The sequence below is a fragment of the Artibeus jamaicensis genome, unplaced genomic scaffold, assembly GCF_021234435.1.
Source record: "Artibeus jamaicensis isolate MK-2021 breed Jamaican fruit bat unplaced genomic scaffold, CSHL_Jam_final contig_241, whole genome shotgun sequence".
Taxonomy (NCBI): Eukaryota; Metazoa; Chordata; class Mammalia; order Chiroptera; family Phyllostomidae; genus Artibeus; species Artibeus jamaicensis.
Genome location: NW_026521509.1, coordinates 3,391,805 through 3,410,200, shown reverse-complemented (window position 1 = coordinate 3,410,200; position 18,396 = coordinate 3,391,805). Strand labels below are relative to the sequence as shown.

General features: G+C 37.5%; 1 protein-coding gene across 2 annotated transcripts in view; it reads left to right on the top strand.

The window, feature by feature from the left end:
• Positions 1 to 14,498, top strand: part of KLHL4 (kelch like family member 4) — a 62,936-nt gene extending 48,438 nt beyond the window's left edge. For both annotated transcript variants that reach the window (XM_037148407.2, XM_037148406.2), the window contains 3 exons: positions 7,245 to 7,457; positions 11,274 to 11,445; positions 13,109 to 14,498. In XM_037148407.2, coding sequence (XP_037004302.2) covers positions 7,245 to 7,457; positions 11,274 to 11,445; positions 13,109 to 13,168 — 445 coding nt within the window. In that variant the 3' untranslated portion in view covers positions 13,169 to 14,498. The remainder of the gene's footprint in view (positions 1 to 7,244; positions 7,458 to 11,273; positions 11,446 to 13,108) is intronic.
• The last annotated feature ends 3,898 nt before the right edge of the window (positions 14,499 to 18,396 follow it).

Genomic DNA, 18,396 nt, shown 5'->3' with positions numbered 1-18,396 from the left:
CTTAAATGCTTTGTAGAATTCTCCTGTGAAACCATCTGGTCCAGGGCTTTTGTGTGATGGGAGTTTTTTTTTAATCACTGCTTCAATTTCTTTTGCTGTTATTGGTGTATTTAGATTTCTGCTTCTTTTTCATTGAGTTTTGGAAGATTGTATTTTTCTACAAATGCGTCCATTTCCCCTATGTTTTCAAATTTCTTGGCATACAGTTTTCATAGTAATTTTTTACAATCCCTTCTATTTCTGTGGTATCAGTTGTAATCTCTCCTCTTTCATTTCTGACTGTGGTTATTTGAGTCCTCTCTCTTCTTTTATTGATGAGCCTACTTAAAGGCTTGTCTATTTTGTTTATCTTCTCAAAGAACCAACTCCTGGATTCATTGGTCCTTGAAATTGTGCTTTTAGTCTCTATGTCATTTAATTCTGCTGTGATCTTGGTTAGTTCCTTCCTTCTGCTTTCTCTGGGCTGTCTTTGTTGTTGTTCCTCGAGTTCTTGCAGGCATAGGGTTAGGTTGTTTGTTTGAAATGTTTATATCTTCTTTAGGTAGGCCTGTATTGCTATAAACTTTCCTCTCAGGACTGCCTTCCCTGTGTCCCATAAGTTATGGGTTGTTGTGAGATCATTTTCATTTCTTTCCAGAAACGTTTTGATTTCTTCCCTAATTTCATTCTTGACCCATTCATTGTTTGATAGCATACCATTCACTCTCCATGATTTGGGGTGCTTTGCGTTTTTTTCTTTGGGGTTGGTTTCCAATTTCATTCCCTTGTGGTCAGAGAAGATGCTTGGTATGATTTCAATTTTCTTGAATTTGTTGAGTCTCATTTTGTGTCCTGTCATGTGGTCTATCTTTGAAACTGTTCCATGTGCATTTGAAAAGAATGTGTATTTAACTTCTTTGGGATGAAGGGCTCTATATATATTAGTTAAGTCCATTTCATCTGGGGTGTTTTTTAATGCCGCAATATCTTTGTTGATATTTTGTTTGGAAGATCTGTCCAATTTTGATAGTGGGGTGTTCAAATCCCCTACTATAATTGTGTTGCTGTCAATATCTTTCTTGAAGTCCTCTAAGATTTTCTTGATATATTTGGGTGCCCCTATGTTGGGTGCATATATGTTTACAATGTTAATGTCTTCTTGGTGGACTCTTCCCTTGAGTAAAATGAAGTGACCTTCTGAGTCTCTCTTTATGACCCTTTTTTTGAAGTCTATTTTGTCCGATATGAGAATTGCTACCCCAGCTTTTTTTTCTTGTCCGTTTACTTGGAAAACTTGTTCCCAGCCTTTCACTTTTATTCTGTGATGGTCTTTTGTCCTGAGGTGGGTCTCTTGTAGGCAGCATATGTGTGGGTCATGCTTTCTTATCCATTGAGCTATTCTGTGTCTTTTGATCGAAGTATTTAATCTATTTACGTTTAAGGTTATTATTGATAAGTACTTATTCATTGCCATTTTTGTACCTGTGTTCCTCTCTGTCTCCCTCTTATCCTTCCTTCCCTTAAAGCAGTCCTTTTAGTATTTCTTGTAGAGCTGGTTTGATGGAGGCGTATTCTTTTAGGCTTCTTTTGTCTTGGAAGCTCTTTATTTGACCTTCTATCTTGATTGAGAGCCTTGCTGGGTAAAGTAGCCTTGGTTGTAGGCCTCTGTTTCTCATTACTTGGAATATTTCTTACCATTCTCTTCTTGTTTGGAGTGTTTCCATTGAGAAGTCAGTAGCTAACCTTATTGGGGCTCCCTTGTATGTTATTTCTTTTTTCTCCCTTGCTGCCTTTAAGATTTTCTCTTTGTCTTAGAATTTTGCCATTTTAATGATGATGTGTCTTGAAGTGGGCCTCCTTGTGTTCCTCTTGATTGGGACTCTGTGTGATTCCTGGATTTGTGTGACTTTCTCTCTTATCAAATTAGGGAAATTTTCTCTCATTACTTTTTCAAATACGTTTTCTATCCCTTGTTCTTCTTCTTCTCCCTCTGGTATTCCTATTATTCGGATATTATTACGTTTCATATTGTCTTGCATTTCTCTTAATCCCTCTTCATTCTTTCTGAGCCTCTTTTCATTTTTTTGTTCTTTCTGTGAGATGCTTTCTACCTTGTCCTCCAACTCACTAATCCTATTCCCCGGTTCATCTATCCTACTTTTGAAACTTTTTACTATGTTCATCAATTCAGAAATTGTATTCTTCATTTCCTCTTTGTCCCTTGCTGATAGTTTCCATTTCCTTTTTTATGTTGATGTAGTTTGCAGAGAGATCATTGTAGTTCCCCTGTAGTTTCTGGTAGTTCACTGTGAGCTCTTTGAACTTCAGAATAACCAGTGCTTTGACTTTACTATCTGATTGTTTATTAGCCTCTATTTCATCTAACATTCTTTCTGAAGTTTCTGCTTTTTCTCTCATTTGGGGATTGTTTCTTTGTCTTCCCATTGATTGAGACTCTTCTTGTTAGTCTCTGCTAAAATTGATCTGTTCTGAAACCCTAGTTTTATGGTGTGAACTTCTGTGGTATGATCCTTTTGAAGTTCAGTGGTGTAGACTCCTTGAAGTTTCTTGATGTTCTCTGTGTCCACCTACTCTCACGCTGGTCCTCGGGCTGGTCCCTGCGTTGTTCGCCTACCACTGATGAATGTCCCGGCTCTAGTAGCCGCCTCCTCAAGCGCCCAGACCCGTTACTAGGGGAGCAGCACAGGGGCCAAGAATGTCCCGGCTCCCGTAGCTGGCTCCTCTGCCGCCCAGGGCCGTCACAGGGGTTTGGAGTGTCCCGGATTCCGTACCTGACTCCCTGGCGTCCAGTCCTATGTCTATGGCAGTGGTGCAGAGGCTCAGAATATCCCAGATCCCGTAGCTGGCTCCCCGGCACCCAGGCCCGTCTCTGTGGCGGCATCACACGGGCCTCCTGTGTCCCAGCTCCTGCAAGTGACTCTTCTGTTGCCCAGGCCAGTAGCTATGGCATCGGCACAGGGGCCAAGAATGTCCCAGCTCTGGTTCCTGACTCCTCTGTCACCCAGGATCGTCACAGGGGCTTGGAGTGTCCGGCTCCCGTACCTGACTCCCTGGCTCCCAGGCCTGTTGCTCTGGCGGCAGCACAGGGGCCGTGTGTGTCCCAGCTTCAGTAGCTGACTCTGCCGCTGTCTGGTGTTTCAGTGTCGGTCACAGTCTCTGGTCTTTTAATTTCATAAATGCTGGGTAACCAATGGTTTATTGTGCTGTTTCTCTATAGATCTGCCAGGATTTTCACCCATGAGTACAGGAGCTAGCATCAGCTCCCTCCTACTCCGTCGCCATCTTCCCAGCATCCCTTCGAAAGCTAAGATCTTTTTTAAAAGCAAATGAAGTTAGAGGTTATCAAGGACTTGAGTTCTTAACTATATGTGCTTTCTGTCAAGAGACCTCTGGAGACAATGACCAGCATATATGAAGGACTTGAATGATAATAAATTCAGACAGCAGGATGGGTCAGTGGCAGGCAGCAGCCTTGTATGTATGTAGTGACCATGCATCAAGCCAGTGCCTCTGTACATCAATAGGCTCAGATCGATTTTAGCACCTTATGCAAGAAAAGTAGGAAATGTCTACAGTTAAGAGGAGCCCTAGAATTATGGTATCTTAGAGCTTAAAGTACTCTGAAATCTGGTTATCTCTGTCCTCACCTGAAGGTTATCAGGTGACTCAGTAACAATCTGCTACCTATTATCACCATTACGGAACAGGCTGAAATAATCCAATTTGATTATTTTAACTTTATTTTGCTGATTTGCTGTTGTTCACACTGAATATGAATGGCAGCTGTAGACATATGGCTGAGTAAATGTTTATCCTCTTTACTGATGCAGAATTAAATGCAAATTAGGTTAAAATATGGCTCATTAAGAGAATTGACATTTTTAAGTTTATGGGAGAAATGTCACAGCTAATATATATTTCTCAGGAAAAAAATTGGTTGCTAGGTTTGATTCTATTCCCTTAGTCATTTATCAAGTTAACATTTTCCTACTGACAAATATATATTTTTACTAAATAAACTAGCTCATAAAAACAACATCAATTCTAATGCTAGGCAATTAAAAGTAGATACATTGTAAGGTTGCTAGAGTTGGTCCTTGAAAACATCCTACATTTTTTCCTCATTTTCAGCTTTTAATGAGGTATAACTGACAAATATTGCTGATGTTTTCAATGCCTCTTATCTGTATATAATTTTCCATGGGATATCTCCATTTGCCTACCTCCACCCAATCCCCACCCCCTTCCCTCTGGCCCTCACCACACTGCCATCTGTGTCTATGGGTTATGCATGTGTGTTCCCTGGATGATCCCTTCACCTCCTTTCATCCAGTCCCCCCTGTCTCCCACCCATGCCTCCAACAGCTGTCAGTCTGTTCCATGTGCCAGCAGCTCTGTTTGTATTTTGTTTGCACTTTATTTTGTTCATTTGATACTAAATATAAGTAGAATCATATGGTATTTGTCTCTGACTTGCTTATTTTATATAGCATAATAGTCTCTAGATACATTCATAAGGTCGAAAAAAGGTAAGATTTCCTTCTTTTTATGGTTGAGTAGCATCCCATTTATGTAAATATAGCACAGCTTTTTATCCACTCACCTACCGATGGGCACTTGAGCTGTTTCCAGATCTTGGCAATTGTAAATAAAACTGCAATGAACATGGGGGTGCATACATTGCTTGGAATTGGTGTTTCAGGACTCTTAGAATATATTTCCAGAAGTGGGATCGCTGAGTCAAAAGGTAGTAAGTTCTTGTGGGAGCAACTTTCCTCACAAGTCCCCTCGTGTGCCATGGATGAGAGTAAACAAGACTGAGACATGATCTGCTTGGAGAGGAGAGGTGGCCAGTTTCACAGGGGAAATAAGGTGTTGAGCCCCATCCTCCAGGGCCTTTTATTGGGTTGTAATACACAGGAATACAGGGTGGCAAGGATCAAACAGTAGATAACATTTCCAGGAGATCTGAGGGCTTAGTCTGAGTCAGAGTTTGTCAGGAACAGAATTTTAGAGTTTCCTGCTCGAACCCTTAACATATGAATGAAAGCACTCTTAGCAGAACAGATTTCACAAGTTTATCTGAAAGTCTTTGTAATGCCAGATTTTTCCCCAGGACACACTCTAGCAAGGCAAGGAGCTGCACCCCTCCCCATCAGGTATTCAGGCTTAAGGGGATTAGAGTCAGGAAGCACTTCTCCCAAAGATCATGGGGACTCGGGCTTTGTCAAAGCCGCAGGGGCAAGAGTCCATTGCTCTTTGTTGCAGCCTCCCCGAATCCTACAATGGTCTCCCAAGTGGTCATGTCTGGCCTAGGTTGCCCCTCTTCTGAAGGGTCTTACTCGTCAAAGACTTCTAACCATGCTTTGGGGGCAGGGAGGAAACTGAGGTAGCATTTGCTACCAAAGACAAGCTTTGTCTTCTGCGGTTTACATTCCAGAAGTCACTGACTCATCCTTAGCCACAAGGGGTAGAGAGTTACAATTCCTGAAACCAGGAAGAACGGTCCACAAAAAGTTCTATTTTTAATTTTTTGAGGCACATCTGTACTATTTTCCACAGTGGCTGCCCCAGTCTGCTTTCCCACCAACAGTGCACTAGGGTTCCCTTATTTCCACCACCTCGCCAGCACTTGTTTGTTGATTTGTTAATGGTGGCCATTCTGACCAATGTGAAGCAGTATCTCATTGTGGTTTTATTTTATTATTTTTTTAAATTTTAGTATTTTTATTGATTATGCTATTACAGTTTTCCCAATTTTTCCCCCTTTATCCACCCTCCTCCCTGCACACCCTAAGACTCCAGCATTCCCACCCTTAGTTCATGTCCATGGGTTGTACTTATAAGTTCATTGAGTTCTCTATTTCCTATACCATTTTTTTATCTTTCTATTTTTTCTTCAGAAAAACTGGAATTCCGTTTTTTATTTTATGGTAAAATACTTACCATAATTAGTAGGTATTTCATGCCTACTAATTATGCTTCTTCCCTGTACCTTTCCCCACATTCCTCCTTTCCCCCTCTCCACTGAAATCCCTCCATCTGATGTCCATTTCTGTGATTCTGTTCCTATTCTAGTTATTTCCTTAGTTTTTGTTTTCGCTGGTTTTTTTTTTAGGTTCAGTTGTTGATAGTTGTGAGTTTGTTGTCATTTTATTGTTCATAGTTTTTCATCTTCTTCAATTTCTTAGATAAGTCCCTTTAACAACCTTCATATAACAAGGGCTTGGTGATGATGAACTCCTTGAACTTGACCTTATCTGGGAAGCACTTTATCTGCCCTTCCATTCTAAATGAAAGCTTTGCTGGATAGAGTAATCTTGGATGTAGTTTTTAATTTGCATCTTTCTGATTAGTGACATTGCACACCTTTTCATCTGTCTATTGGCCATCAGTATGTGCTCTTTGGAGAAGTGTCTATTCACATGGTTTGCCCATTATTTAATTGGTTGTTTGTCTTTCTTGTGTTGAGTCGCATAAGTTCTTTTTATATTTTGGACAGTAAACCCTTATCAGATGTGTCATTGGCATATATATTCTCCCACACAATAATTGGGTTCCCTTTTCATTTCAGTGATGGTTTCCTTTGCTGTGGAGCTTTTTAATGTAATATGGTCCCATTTGTTTATTTTTTCCTTTGCTTCCCTTGCCCTAGGGCATATAATTTGCAAACATATTGTTGCTCCTGATGTCTGAGATTTTAGTGCCTGTGTTTTCTTCTATGATTTTTATAGTTTTTCAAAAACTTAAGTCTCTTTTCTAAAGATTTTATTCATTTATTTTTAGAGGTGAAGAGAAGGAGAGAGGGAGAGAAACATCAATGTATGGTTGCTTCTGGTGCATCCCCTGCTGGGAACTGGCCCCTGCTGGGAACTGGCCTGCAACCCAAGCATGTGCCCTGATTGGGAATCTAACCATGATTGTCTTCTTTGCAGGACTGCAGACTTAAGTCTTTTATCCATTTTGAGTTGATTCTTGTATATGGTGTAAGATATCAGTCTAGTTTCATATTTTTTCATGTGCCTGTTCAATTGTCCCAAAAGCATTTATTGAAGAGACTGTCTTTGCTCCATTGTATGCTCTTGCTTCCTTTGTCAAATGCTAATGGACCATAAAGGGGAGGGTTTATTTCTGCGCCCCACCCTGTATAGTCAAGAACCAAAAATGCTTTGTACAAGGCTCTCACTTTCATTCTATGCATAAATTGGAAATTGTGTGTGTGTGTGTGTGTGTCTTTTTTCTAGGCTGTATGCTATTGGTGGACGCGATGGAAGTTCCTGTCTCAAATCAATGGAATACTTTGACCCGCACACTAACAAGTGGAGTCTATGTGCTCCAATGTCCAAAAGACGTGGAGGTGTGGGAGTTGCAACGTACAATGGATTCTTATATGTTATCGGTGGTCATGATGCCCCTGCTTCTAACCATTGCTCCAGGCTTTCTGACTGTGTGGAACGGTAAAAGAGATTTTGTTTTATTTATGTATGTATTTATTTGGTTATTTATTTCAGAAATGAGAAATATGTTTAGACTGCCAAAAGTAGTTTTCCAAATAAGTTTTAATCCTTTCAGAGAATCAATCCTTTGTAAAAATTGCACATTTACCTTTAGTCTCAAAATATTCTAAAGAAATCCTCCTCCTTATGTGTTTCATATCCATCAAAAGAAACATATGAGAAAGAATGTGCTGTTTTATTGTTTGATAGTCACCTTATGAAATAATAAAACAGCCCTGGCTGGTGTGGCTCAGTGGATTGAGTACTGGCTTGCAAACTGAGGGATCACTGGTTCAATACCCGGCCAGGGCACATGCCTGGGTTGAAGGCCAGGCCCCCAGTAGGGAGCACATGAGAGGCAACCACACATCAATGTTTCCCTCTCTTTCTCCTTCCCTTCCCCTCTCACTATAAATAAATAAGTAAAATCTTTCAAAAATAATAAGACAAAGGGATATAAGAATAAAGAAATTTTACACCAAGTGATATCTCTCAACCTATTCACCAGCTCAAATCAAAATAATTACTGTGTGAAAGTTCAAATCAATCATCAAAAGATAGACACCACCACATATTACAAAGAACTAATTTCCTAAGGGAGGTGTTAATAATGTTGTGAAAAATGAGTCCATTGCATTATTTAATTTCCCAAAGGTAATTTCTTTTAATGGGAAATATTCACTTAAATGAATAAAGTATGCTAAGTTTGTTAAAAATGTGTCAGTCATATGACTTTGTAGTTATATCATTTACATTCCCCTAAATTTCATTTACATAGAAAATGTGTGTACAAACATAATAGTCAAATAATATTATTGTCAGACCAAATGACAAATTTACAGTCAGTATGATTATTAGGATTCAGAAGATAGCAATCAGCATGTGATGGTGTCTTCAGAAGAGGGACATGGAACAAGTAGAATTTGTAGTTTGTAAACATACAAATAGATGGAGGGGATATCAGGTCTGGGAAAAACACAACATAAATCATTGGTTGTTTAAACATGTGGTTTTTTCTTTCCATATTTTTTAGATATTCTAGTTTTTCCTTCTGCTATTGATTTATAGTTTAATTCCATTTTGAAGAGACATAGCATGTTTTCAACCTTTTTAAATGTATTAAGGACTTGTTTTGGTGTTCAAAATGTGGTCTATCCTTCACTCAAATATAAAATTAATACATCAAAGATTTTATGTGAATCATTCATTAGTGAAATAACCCAAAAGATATTACAACCAGTTCAACAGAGTCTTACAAGAAACAACATGTAGACAATTAGGTAGACTGAAAAATTGTTAATGGTTGCAAAGGTAGTGAACATCCTATTAGGGATATAATGTAATCTCTGAGGGTCATCATTTCTACATGGTAAAGATTAATTCTGTCTCTATAAAGCAAAATTCATTTGTATTTTTATGCAGAAGAATCACAAGAAAACTCAGTTTTCTACAACTTAACTTCTATACCTGTAGAGACGTAAGATACGCTTGTCAGTAGAAAGTCAATCAAAGGTATACACTGTGGAATCATATTGTGGTCCTGCCCAGTAGCTTAGGCATCTCATCCAATTAAGATAACCATTCAAATGAACTGTTTCTTAAATCATTACATAAACCTATCTTGGTTAGGTCAAGGATTACTATATCTAAAATGTGGATGAAAAAACTAAAGCCAAGAAGTCAAGCAAATCATCCTTAATTTCTCTTAGTGGAGAAATAAGTCTATGACTCATTCTTTTACTTCAGGCTCCATTTCAGTTCCACTCTATTATACTTTGGCAAAAGATGTGTGTGTGTGTGTGTGTGTGTGTGTGTGTAAAATCTCCAAAGTAAGGAGAGATAGACAAGCAAAGGAGAAACAAAAAGAGAGAGACATGATGCTATTTTAATTTGAAAGTGACACAGTGCTTAATTTTTTCTTTAATAACTTCTCCTGTATTTCTTTACAGATGGTAACCACATTATAATTTTTTTTCTGTAAAAGACTCAACATTCCCCTCTTTCTAATCAAGCAGTATCAGGATCAAATTAATATTAGTGGTATTTTTGTATTAATTATCATGCCCAAGCATGACAGTCTTGGATTTTGGTTGCAAATCTCCAGGATATCTTTTTATGAGGCCTGGTTCACTATTCAAACATGTGTGTGCTCTTATGCTGACTGTAGCCTCAGAGTACAATGGCAATTATGTTGAAGGTTCAGCTTAGCTAAGCATAGAGCTATGAATTTTCTGGTTCTGGGATTTATTAGAACATCAAAATTTAAGGCTATATATATGCCATGTGACATTCAACAATATGCACTGGATATTGAGGTTATCTTAATTATTGATGATCTCAGACATTGTTAAAAATATTACTGGGTATGAGGCCAAGTTCAAATAGAAGCTGGGATCAGATGATTTAGAATATGATTAAAAAGATTAAAAAGACAAGTAAGAGCCCTGGCTGGCTGGTGTGACTCAGTGGATTGAATGCTGGCCTGTGAACCAAAGCGTCACTGGGTTTGATTCCCAGTCAGGGCACATGCCTGGGCTGCAGGCTAGGTCCCCAGTAGGGGGTGCATGCGAGGCAACCACATACCAATGTTTCTCTCCCTCTCTTTCATCCTCCCTTTCCCTCTCTCTAAAAATAAATAAATAAAATCTTTTAAAAAACATAAATAAGAACTGGAAAGCATTATGCTGAGTGAAATAGGCCAGGTGCTGAAAGACAAATACCATATGATCTCACCTTTAACAGGAAGCTAAACAACAAAACAAACAAGCAAGCAGGAAAAAAAAAAAGACACTGAAATAGAGAACAAGGGGATAGTGACCAGAGGGGAGAAGGAAGGGAAGTTAAGGGGAAAAAGGTGGAGGGATTTGGAGGAACAAATAGGAAGGACACAGGGATGAGAACTAAGGGGGGTGGAAATGGGAGGGAGGTGGGGAGCAAGGGGCGGGGGAGGCTGGGATGGGAAAAATAGACAAAAAACTGTACTTGAAAAATAACTAAATAAAATTTAAAAAATAAAAACATAAATAAGAGAAGTAATAGAAATATAAAGAAATCAGTACAGGCTAATAAATTGATGCCTCTTTTATAAAATCATTCTTTATCACTGGATTTTACAAATAGGTCAATATAAAATGAGAGTATCTCCATGTACAATTATATGACTTATCTTTCATTGTTCACTTCATTTAGATTTTAGTTATGTATTTTTTTTTAAATAGGCTTTAAATTGTAGGACAGAATTCCTGGAGAATATTTTAATTAATATTATTTACTGAATTATCTTTCATTTTGCTTAGAGAAATGTTTAAGTATAAAGAGTTAACTCTAGATTAAAAAAGCAATTATATTGAGATATACTTACAATGTGAGCTCTCATATAAACACAATCAAGCATCTCAATGTATAATGTTGATCTACAGAGAAAAAGAGAAAAGCGTAAGCTCTCCCAAAAGCATAATGAGAGAGGGGGCATTTTTCACATAATGTTAAAATGCTACTAAGTGAAATTTTCTCATAGGGAATCTGAATACTGACCAAACTAATGTATGGTATTTTTGCAAAAAAAAATGCATTTTTGCTATGCTTTGAGTGACCTGTGGTAGCTGAAGACAATTCTGTCATGTACCTGTCTTTTACATTTATTAGTCAGACTACACTTGTTATTTATAAGGCACTTTAATTCTTTATATTAGATATGTATACACATTATAAAAACCTATTATTTTTTATTTTAACACTAATGGATTTCTCCTCTGAACTGTATTCCTAACCCCCCAGGTATGATCCCAAACATGACTCGTGGTCAACTGTGGCTCCTCTGAGTGTTCCGAGAGACGCTGTTGCCGTGTGCGCCCTGGGAGACCAACTCTTTGTGGTTGGAGGATATGACGGGCATTCTTATCTGAATACTGTTGAGTCATACAATGCACAGAAAGATGAATGGAAACAGGTACTCTTCTTAAAAGTATTCAAATTGGAACATTTCTGGTTTAACTAAAATACATTTATCTATGTTTGGAATGAATTCCATTCTCTTCCTCTTTAGGGTCTAACCTTTTCATGAAATTTGTAGTACATGCTTTATTTATGTGATAGAATATCACTAATTGATCTAATTGATCATTAGAAAGATCCATCGTTAACATATATGAACGGGGGAAGAGCAATCCCTTGACTTTGTGTTATCAGTTATGTCACAGAATAGTGAATCAGATTCAGTAACTCAAGAGCTTTTCTTTTTTTTTTAAATTTCTTTTTTTTAGACTTTATTTATTTATATTTAGAGGGGAAGGGAAGGAGAGGAGAGATATATCAATGTATGGTTGCTTGTGGTACATCCCCTGCTGGGAACTGGCCCCTGCTGGGAACTGGCCTGCAACCCAGGCATGTGCCCTGACTGGGAATTGAACCGCGATACTCTGGTTCGCAGGCCCGCGCTCAGTCCACTGAGCTATGCCAGCCAGGGCAAGAGCTTTTCTATCTGGCCAGCATCCTATGTATGTATTAATGACTTGAGAACCAAAGAGCAATATCCATCTGCAATATCTGCCCCTTCTTATAAGCAGGCACCTAAGGAGAGAAATCATTCTATCTTCTCCTTATAGATGTTGTATGAACTTCCATAGTTGTAACTTTTAATCAATCATTCAAGGAATTAAGTGCACAGTTAAGAGATTGGAATTGAATCCTTCCCAGAGTATTGGGCATCTGACAGAAGAAATGATAAGGACAGTATCAGATGGAGCACTGAAAGGACTTCTTCAGGATGTTAAACGCAAAATAGATGCTTTTGATGGGTTTTTCAATGACAGCTGTAGATTTATTGCAAAATATATAATGGTGTTTTTTAATTCAATTATGGGTTAATAAAAATGAAAATACAATTAACTCTTCACCATTTCCATAAAGAGGCAAACTTGGTATTTCATATCTAACTTCTCTTATACTGACTTCATAATGTTCTGTATTCTACATAGTGAGCTGGTTACTATTCTAAATAAATATACATTCATGCAGTTAGAGGTGATAATGGGTTTCTATCTCTTCTTTCCTTCAACAATGTGATTCATTAGAACCCTTGTAATCATTCAAATTCTGCCATATTGGTAGTATCACTGCTTAGGACCAGCTAAAAATGGAAGAAAACATTTTAGCAAACAAGGAGTTAGGTCAAATACATTAATCAAAATGACTGTTAAGCTGGTGCAAATTACTTTTCTGAAAATTGTAGACCAGGACCTATGAATCTTAGATTTTATTCCTGGCTTTTCACTGTTTCATTGTGTGATGTTGGAAAGAGTGAAAATGAGCTATCAAATAATGGAATTATAAATGCTATATGCCAAATTATTTTCATTTATTACCTCTTCACCTTGAACTGAACTCCAACAAAACCTTGAAGGATATCTGTTGTCAGCTGTAATTTTTCAAGTGAAAAAAATTACTGGAGAGATGAAACTTACTTAATATCACATTTTGTAAGAACTATGTTGTTTTTCTACCAAAGTGAAGGTCACACCAGAGTAACCAAAGGCTCGATCAACTCCAATATGCTCTATTATGCTAATCACAGAATTATATCATTTCTCTTTTGTATCTGTTTTTTGTGTTAGGAAGTTCCTGTTAACATCGGAAGAGCTGGTGCTTGTGTTGTAGTGGTGAAGTTACCATAGAGCCATCTCATCAAAGGGAGGAAAACTGGATAACTTTAAGAAATAGAGTAGGAAGAAGATAAAAGGAAAAAACATGTTATTTGCTTCAATTTGTAATCAAACATGAAAATCCTTATGTCATTTTAATGTGTAGTTATGATTGCTCTCATTTGTGAAGGCAAAACAAACTTGAAACATGAATTACATATAGGAAGTTAAGCATACGTGTTGTTATGGCTGGTAGTATACATGGAAATCTACTTCTCTAAGTTTAGCCTCATTACTTAAAAGTATTTAAACAAAATTAACAGTTGCCAAGCTACGAAAGGTTATAAAAGCATTATAAATTTTTAAGTTAAGAGTCTGAGAAACTAAAAATAGTTTCTATTTCAAAAAAACAGGTACTCTATTATCTGGAACATAACTAAAATAAAAGAAAACCTCTAAAGCTTAAAATATAAGGTCTGATTTCATTCTCTTATTCAAACAATATCCCAAGTGGCTTTGTAATACCTCACATCTATTAATAGGAAACCTTTCACTATGTTGGTGAAGGGAAAAAACACATGAAAAACTGCCTGGTATAATTTCTTATACACAGAATGTTAAAAGTGTTTACAGATTTACTCTTTTATAGTTCCATCTTCCAAAGCACCCAGATAAATGTGGTATCCCTTAACATGTTGTCTTGTTAGATGTGTGACAATTAAAATGTGGCTGTACTTTCATCTGCACAGTCTGTACAATAATTTGATGAATATTTATTACATTGATACAAACTGTGACCTCCACTGAGAGTGTCAGGGCCTCAGTTGTATAGAAAGTAATATTCTCTTCATACAGTTCTGTAACCTCTGTCAACACCTATCATTAAGTTTAACATTTCCAAAATCAGTTTTTAACAGTAAAATTGAGAATGTATTCTACAGTATTAACACATGGAGACACAAAAACATTTGACATCCATGGTTATTTCTTCATTTACCTTTTATGTAACAATACATGCTTTTCTGTCATTGTTATAGACATCTAGTAGAAAATACTAAGGATGTGCACAGTACAATAAACATTTTTAAATTAAAAAATAACAAAAAAGGTTAGTTGGATAGCCCTTTACCTTTAAAATTTTATTTGCATTTATTCCATTATAAAAATATCTAAGATAAAATGTTGAAAAAAACTTCTTCATGAAAGTGACTTTTCAAATAAATGTACAATTTCAGAACTTCTGCTATATGTTCTTTTAAATAGTCTCTGTATTGTAGTATGTGAAACCAACAAGAAAAATGCAGAGAGATGCTTATAAAATGTACTATTACATGCTAAGTTTTCAAAAATAGGGCAACATAAGTTGTACAAAAACATTTGTACTTTGACAGATTGAATTTCAATAAAATCTATTTCTTCTGGTTATAAAGTGTGTGGCTTTATATTGTCAAATGCAGCTTGAATTGATTTTTTACATGGATTGTCCCAATAGGTACATACAATACAATATTTAATTTTTTGTTTGGTAATCACTATCATCTTTCTCAGGATCCCCTACTCTGCTCCCCTCGGGCTATGATAATGAGTGGCCCAACAATACCACCATCTACTTTTCCTGTATTTCCATGGAGCATTGAGGAACTTCTAAGTGACTTCCATACCACACAGGAGTCACAGGGGACTCCAGGGGACTCAACTTGCTTCCTCCTTTCACCTACCCATGCTATCCATCAACTCAAAGACTAAATTTAGTCTGTAGATGAGATTATGTGACCTTCCGGTTTTACTGCCTGCCTCTCTATGTCGAAGGAAACTTCCAAAAAGTGTTTATAGCTTTTCTTTCCCACTCTCTTGACAATACTTGTTTTCTAAGGTTATTGCCCACTGCACGTGAGGGTAAAATCCTCTTCTACATGGTAACAGTTTAACATTGACATCTTTTTTGGCACTTCTGTTATGATCCTAACCCTTCCCTTACGCATGCAACAGAGAGAAGACAAACATAGACAGTGGCAGAAATTGGCACATCTAGCAAAACATGAAAACTCTCATACATGAATATATGTTAGAAAATAAAAGTACATTAATATTCTTTAAAAACAATATCCCTATATCATGAACATTTATCAAGAATCTATTTGTGTCTTAGTCCCTAGGGACATTCATAAATCAAAGCTAAATTTATGAAATGTGTACTAAATTCAGATCTATGTAATTTATGTTTCAAGTGACAGAGAATCAGAATCTGATGGTATCTCTTCTACAAAGTACAACTGAATTTGCTAAATGCACATTTCATCTAAGGTCAGAAACCCTCATACAAATAGCCCAGTTGCATGTGCTGAATTCAGTATCTATCCAAGTGGTTAAATACTCTTATCTGGATCATAACTAATCAGAACTTAACAGAACTGGGTCATAAAGAGGTTCTAGCCACCAGAGAACAACTTGTTTTATTTTTAAATAGGCCTGAAAAGACAGCGATAGCTGTTATTAAACTTATTATAGTGACTGTATCACAAGATAATATAAATGTTGATGTTGTACATCTGAACCTAATATGAAAACCAATATAATGTCATATGCCAGCTATACTTTAATAAAAAATAAATGTATTATGTATGCTGCAATTTTGAAGAAGCCAAGATTAGAATATTACAATTAAAGCCCTACAAAAAAAATGTTACATTATCTCCACGGTCAGAAATTTGATAGATTGATCCAGAGGGATTTATTGGGAAAGATCTTCAGGCATCCAAGTAAGGGATACTATTCTATTAATTTTTTTTATTATTATAACTCTGCAGTATGAGTATTCTTTGTGATTTCAGCTAGTGCCAGAATTCCTGGTAAAGAGGAGGTCAGGCATGGGCCAGCTTAATTTCACTACATAATATAAAATTTAAAAATTGTACCACATAGATGCTACAAGGTACTGTGACAAGGAGACAAGCTTTCCACTACAGTACATTTTCTCCCAAGAACATACATCTTGCAAGAGTATCATGTTTTATATTGGTCTAAAAACTGGGGCCAAATTCATATTCCTGAAGAAGATGGCAACTTTCAAATGAGCTATTAGATATAGTGTTTGTTTTTCTATGTTGCTATAGCTAAGGTAGACTTGAAGGTTTACTACTGACCTCCTGAGACAGAAGTGTTGTGATGAAAAGCAGTGACACCCCATTTGAGGCTTTCTAGAGATGGCCTCAGTCTTCTGGTACCATGCTGTGTGATCGCTAGGGCCTTGTTTACTTATCTGGTAAGTCTGTGTTTTTGCACTCTTTATTGTTTAGGGCCAACCTGACTGTCCCTAGTTTGCACAAAGTACCCCATGCCATTCCATGGTCTGCCTGCTTTGACTGTCCCTAGTTTGCATCCTCAGTGTGAGGCACTGTGGCTTCCCAGGCAGCTACCAATGGCTTTGTGAGTGAAACAGCATCCACAATTCCAACGGCACAAACACTGGACCCAGATTAGCTCTGGAAAGAGAATCCCCAGGTATGGAGAAGATGTCCGACATGACGATGTCCAGCCTTTCCCACACTTCCCATGTTTGCATTTCTCTTGTCACTCTTCTAATTAGGTGACTATTTTCACTGTCACTATGCTGGCCTGCAAAGATGAGATTTAGTTCCACTTAAATATTTGTTTAAGCATTGCCTCTATATCATTCATAGAACCAACTACCCTGAGCTGGAATATACCAAACACTGTGGAAGACACACAGTATATTTGATCACATAGACAAAACCACAGATCTACAGCCAAAATGCCTGACAAAGTCTTAAGTTTCTGATGCTGACATAGTAAGCTTATTGCCCAGGCTCCATACACCTTGTCCTACACTACAAATGCCATGAGAGATATTTATACTGAAGTTAGAGTTATCAAATTTATACAGTAAATATATGGAGTGACCAGCTATATTTTCATTGCAGATAAACAACAGATGAGTTTTCAGTGCAAGGGTGATATGTACAGTACTAAGGGCATAATTACACTGAAAATATTTTCATTGCTTATCTGAACTTCAAGTTTAATTGGGTCTCCTATATTTTTGGGCAACTCTGATTCTATCTATCTATTTATTGATTTATCCCCTAGGGGACCCTCTCATATTTTCTGAATACCTAACACTAAGAGAAAATGCAAAAATGAAAGCTCATATTACAGTCAGTCTCCTAGGCCCATTGCCCCTTTCACAGCCATTGTCCGCAGAGAGATTCCAACAGGTTACACAGCTGCCTCAGTTGAAGAAGTTTCTCTCCCAAGGTCTGTTGTACCCAGGAGCAAAGACCTAGCCACAAGGCAAGCTGATGGGCCACCAACCACACTGCAGGAGAGGGGGGAGAAAATGGGATTAAAACCAGAATTAATTCTCTAGGATTAGCGGCTGGGGCAAGGGGGAGAAGACAGAACAATCCCATTGGCTGAATGCCACCAGGATCTAGAAATCTTCGAAACCCATACATATATGTGGCCTTCTGTGCTTTTTGGACTAGAAGAATTACCAACTTGTCAACAAGTATTTCTCTTTATTGAAGACAAACAGAAAGCGTAAATGAAGATACACTAGATGGCTCCCTGGCTACATGTTTATTTAGGCATTTAAAATTTTTCAAGTTTTGAAAAATTTCCATTCTTTTATTGTTGTCATCTCTGGGTCAGATGAGTTGCTGTTGTGTGAGTCTCATTAAATTTTATTGGTCATTATCCTCAGTGATGGATGAAACATAACATTTCATGTTACACAGTTGTATAGTAATAGGTGTCAAAAAGGACTCTCAGGACAAAAAGCTAGTTTTCTTAATGGGGGATTTTGAGATATGCTACAGGGATGAAAGAAAAACAGTTTTTAAAGCCAAAACACTGAAAGTGAAGGGACCAAGAACAAATTGGTAGCTACAAAATAGTAAGAAAAGCACAGGGCAGCCCTCACTGGTGTGGCTCAGTGGACTGAGTGCCAGCCTGTGAACCAAAGGGTTGCCGGTTCAATTCCCAGTCAGGGCATATGCCAGGGTCGCAGGCCGGATCCCCAGTGGGGGGTGGGTGAAAAGCAACTACACATTGATGTTTCTCTCCCCACCTTTCCCCTATCTCTAAAAATAAATAAAAATCTTAAAATAAAAAGAAAAGCACAGGAAATATGGTCAATAATAGTGTGATAACTCTGTGTGGTGCAGGATGGGTGCTGGAAATATCACAGGGAACACTGCACAATCACTGTCTAATCGCTATGCCATACACCCAATACTAAT